At 40.1% G+C, this 4,369-nt stretch overlaps 1 protein-coding gene across 1 annotated transcript; it reads right to left on the reverse strand.

Annotated features, from left to right (window-relative positions):
* Nucleotides 1-1,175: 1,175 nt before the first annotated feature.
* LOC124969773 (60S ribosomal protein L39-like) lies at nt 1,176-1,331 on the reverse strand. Its single transcript, XM_047532688.1, has one exon. It carries the CDS (start codon nt 1,329-1,331, stop codon nt 1,176-1,178), a length of 156 nt encoding a protein of 51 aa, XP_047388644.1.
* Between the last annotated feature and the right edge of the window lie 3,038 nt (nt 1,332-4,369).

Raw genomic sequence — 4,369 nt, forward strand, 5'->3', positions numbered from 1 at the left:
TATTCATGAGGCTCTAGGTTCAGTCCCAACATTGCAAAAAACACACACGTATACATAGGAGAAAGTCTCAGTTTTATAATTTGACCTAGTACTACAGAAGGGTTAGTACTGGTCTGAACCATTACCCTAGATAAATTCTGGTACACCTGGAAATATAAACCTGGATTTCCCATCTTGACATACTGATCTCTAGAATGTAGTAAATTAAGATGTTTAATGTTAACTATTTCATGTACCAAGCAGATGGTAACTGGCTCTCAGAATTGCTTGTTATAAAATGCTTAATTGAAGGCCAGCAGCTATACCATAAAACCATATGGTCTAAAAGGTATTGCCAGCAGGGGCAGAAAGATTGGTAAGGAATTTCATGTAGATGATCGGGGCTGACCAACTGTTGGTAAACAATGCTTTATTGGCAGTCATGATGTTTGTGCATGTATTGTCTACAGCAGCTTTTCAGCTGTAGTTAACAGTTGAGTGGTTGCAACAGAGACCTCAGACCCCAGAAGCCTTTAAAGAACAAATGGGCCAACACTTCCATTGACGATGATGAAAAAAACCCATGTTACAAAAATTGCAGTGACATTAGAAAGCAGTGAATGCAATTAAGACCAAGCTTAATATTTACAGAGAAGGGAAAACAATGCAGAAGCTTCAGCTGATTGAGAGCCATTTTAAAAAATCATTTGTTAACTGGGAACATAAATGAAGGATCAGAGGGCCATTACTGGAGAAAAGGAAATCAATGGATTTTAGCAGTCATGCGGAAATGTTCTGACAAAGAAAAGACTTGAATGTCTTCAAATTGACACAAGGGTTTCTTCTGAACACATTTGTTATGGGAGGGAAATGCGCTCAGTGGTACAACACTTCCATAGCATGCCCAGGGTATGATTCCCAGCACCACAAAACAAACCAGTCACAATAACAAACACTCGTTAAATTCTGGAATACATACAGAACAATTCTTTAATTTTCAAACACAATGGGTTTTTTTTTTCAAATTTATTATTAAACCAATCTATTAGTGCAGAGAATAGAAACAAAGAGAAAAGTTATATTCCTAATAAACATGCACAATTATTTAGACACTAGTAACATTTTCAGCTTGACATGGCAAGCTGACAAGGACCTGCACACATCATAGATATGGATGCTGTCTCACATGCAATTCTTTATAAACCCAGCTTGGTTCGTCGCCAATGTCTCCTCTTGGAGTTGTACCTGATTTTATTACCAGTTTTCATCTGAACCCACTGGGGAATGGGACGATTTTGCTTTTGTTTCTTGGCGAGGAATCGCTTGATCCTGAAAGTCTTGTGAGAAGACATGGTGAGGAATGGAGTCAACTGCACCTACCACGATGTCAGGGAGGAAAAAGCCCAAAATTTCTAAATATTAAGGAAAAAAAAAGAAAAAGGGAAAAGGTGATCAAAAGGACACACAGAAGTGAATTGTGGCAACAAATGAAATAAATTAGAGTTAAAGACATTAAAATGACTGTAACTAATGAGGTGAAATGGCAAATAGGATATATAAAATAATAGAGACTATTCCTCAGAATTAGAATGTGTTAATCAATAAATGAACTGCTAGGCTGGGGATGTAGCTGAGGTTGAGGCATGAGAATCACTTGGACTCTGGAGTTTGAGGCCAGCCTAGGCAACACAGCTTGGCCCTATCTCAAAAACAACAAACCAGGCTGGGGAGATAATTCAGTTGGTAAAGTGCTTCCCTTGCAAGCATAGGGCCCCAGGATCGATCCCCAGCACCGCAAAAAAAAAAAATAAAAAAAAAAAAAAAAAAAAAAAAAAATAACAACAACAAACCAACAATTGTGTTAGACATTAAGAACATGGTAATAGATGGGTTTACCTACAAAATGGACACAGAAGACTAATAAATTGAAAGAGCAATAGGAAAGGTTCAAAATGAAGTATACAGAGAAAATATAAATTGTAAAAGACCATGTACAAAAATGTCCCAGAATAAGGAGATAACAATGGCACAAATTCATGAAGCAAGATGAATTCCAACAGGGATGAATACAAAGAAAATCATCCCTGGAACATGATCTTAAAGACTCTTGAACAACTGGCACATTTGATTTAAACTGATGAAATAAAGACAAAAATTCCTTTGTATTTATTTTTGTACAAGGGATTGAACCCAGAGGCACTTAACCACTGAGTCACATCCCAAGCCCTTTTTATTTTTTATTTTGAGACAAGGTCTTGCTAAGTTGCTGAGGCTGGCTTTGAACTCATGATCCTCCTACCTCAGCCTATCAATCTGCTGTACTCAGTTCACTAGACATTTTCAACAGCTGATCTGAGCAGTCAGAAGAACTTCAATGTAGGTCAATTGAGATTACAAAGTCAGAAGAGTAGAGACAGAACAGTCCCAGGAAATAAAGGGGCAGAAAGAATACTTGAAAAAATAAAGGCTGAAAACTTCCCAAATTTGGTCAAACATATAAATTTATGCACTCAAGATTCTCTAAGAACTCTGATAAAGATAAAAACAAAAGTCACACACTGACATATAATAATCAAAGTGTCAAAAACCAAAGACATGAAGAGGTTCTTGAAAGCAGCAAGAGAAAAGCACCTCATCAGGTACAAGGTATAAGAAACCCACGAAAACCACACTGGACACGGGAAATCACATAAGGGAGTTTATTAAGCAAACAAAGTGTTTCCCTGTAGGGTAAGAGAGAAAATGACAGAAAAAGAGAAAGGGCACGCGCTAGAGAGAGTGGAAAAGCGAGGAGGAGAGAGAAAGAAAGTGAGTAGGAGAAAGAAAGCAGGAGAAAAGATGGCAGGGAAGCTATCCTTAAGCAGTTGAATTCTGCCGGGCTAACGGGAGCAATAACAAAGGATACTTGCAAGCTGACTGATGAACCAATAGCTAGCTAGGATGTTCACAGACTGACAAGTAGTTGGGAGGCGGGGAAATGGCTGCAGTGGAAAGGGCGGGGAGACCGGCTTTGTATTACATTACACAAGGGATCCTCCCAGAGGTAAATGGCCAATTTCTCAGCTGAAACCAAAGCAGTCAGAAAGCAATGGTATTATGCCAGGTGTGGTGGTGCATGCCTATAATTCCAGAGGCTCAGGAGGCTGAGGCAGGAAGATCTCAAGTTCAAGTCCTGCCTTAGCAATTTAATGAGGCCCTGTCTCAAAATAAAAAATTAAAACAGCTGGGATGTGGCTCAGTGGTTAAGTGCCCCTGGGTTCAATTCCAGGTAAAAAGAATAAAAAAAAGAAAAAAAAAGGGCAATGGGATTTTTACAGTTGGGGAATCCAGTTGCAGTCCAGGTCTCTGGTGTCCGGAACAAAGAATTGAGCAAGTCATGCAGAAGGAGCAGGTAAAGAACAGATTTACTAAAGGTGAAGTTGAGAGAGTACCCAGTAAGGTACAGCAGAGTGGGCAAAGCCAGAGAGACTCAAGGCCCTGGTGTCTGGAAACTCTTGTCTTAATATGTTGGGCTGTGAGTCATTCTTCCCTGTGCAGAGCTGACAGAGACCTCCCCCCATTTGCTCTCATTGGTTATTTTAGAATTCTGAGCCTGTGGTATGAGTTATCATGGGCACAAAACCCTCAGTGGCAAGAGTTGTTACAGTTATGGAACATTATTAACAGGGATGTGATGACTATCTCCCTGTCCCCTCCTCCAGCAGCGTTTTTCTCGCACCCTGCCTCCACCATCTTGGCATCCCTGAACTCCTATTTAATAGAATGACATATTTAAGGTGCTGAAAGAGCCAGACATGGTGGCACATGCTTGTAATCCCAACAACTTGGGAGGCTGAGGCAGGAGGATTGAAAGTTAGAGGCCGCCTCAGCAATTTAATGAAGAAATAGGGTGTTGTGGTACTTGCTTATGATTCCAGCTACTCAAGAGGCTGAAAGTTTAAGGCAAGCCTGAGCAACCTAGTTAAGACCCCATGTTGAAAGAAAAATTTTAAGTCTAGGCATATACTTCAGTGGTAGAGCACTTTGCTAGCATGCGCCAGGTTCTGCATTCAATACCAGCATTGGGAAAAAAAGAGAGAAAAAAAAATCTGTGATAACAGTGAGATAGGTAAAGGTCAGGCAGTCAGTGAAGGTAATGAATGATGGGGGTCAAGAGGGTAAAGATTGGTTATCCAAGAGAGAACAAAGTGTTGCTAAGAACCTCCACACTCAAGCTCCTTGGCACTTAATAAGGGGAAGAAAAAAAGAGAATGATAAATAAAAGAGGGGCATTCTGAGGACTATAAGAAAGACAAGCCCGCCCCCTCCCACGGATACCCAGCTCTGGGGCCCCTTCTCTTTGGAAAAGTCTGTCTCTATCACTTTCTTAAATAAAATTTGCTTGCTAGAT

The sequence above is a fragment of the Sciurus carolinensis genome, chromosome 18, assembly GCF_902686445.1.
Source record: "Sciurus carolinensis chromosome 18, mSciCar1.2, whole genome shotgun sequence".
In the NCBI taxonomy this organism is placed as follows: Eukaryota; Metazoa; Chordata; class Mammalia; order Rodentia; family Sciuridae; genus Sciurus; species Sciurus carolinensis.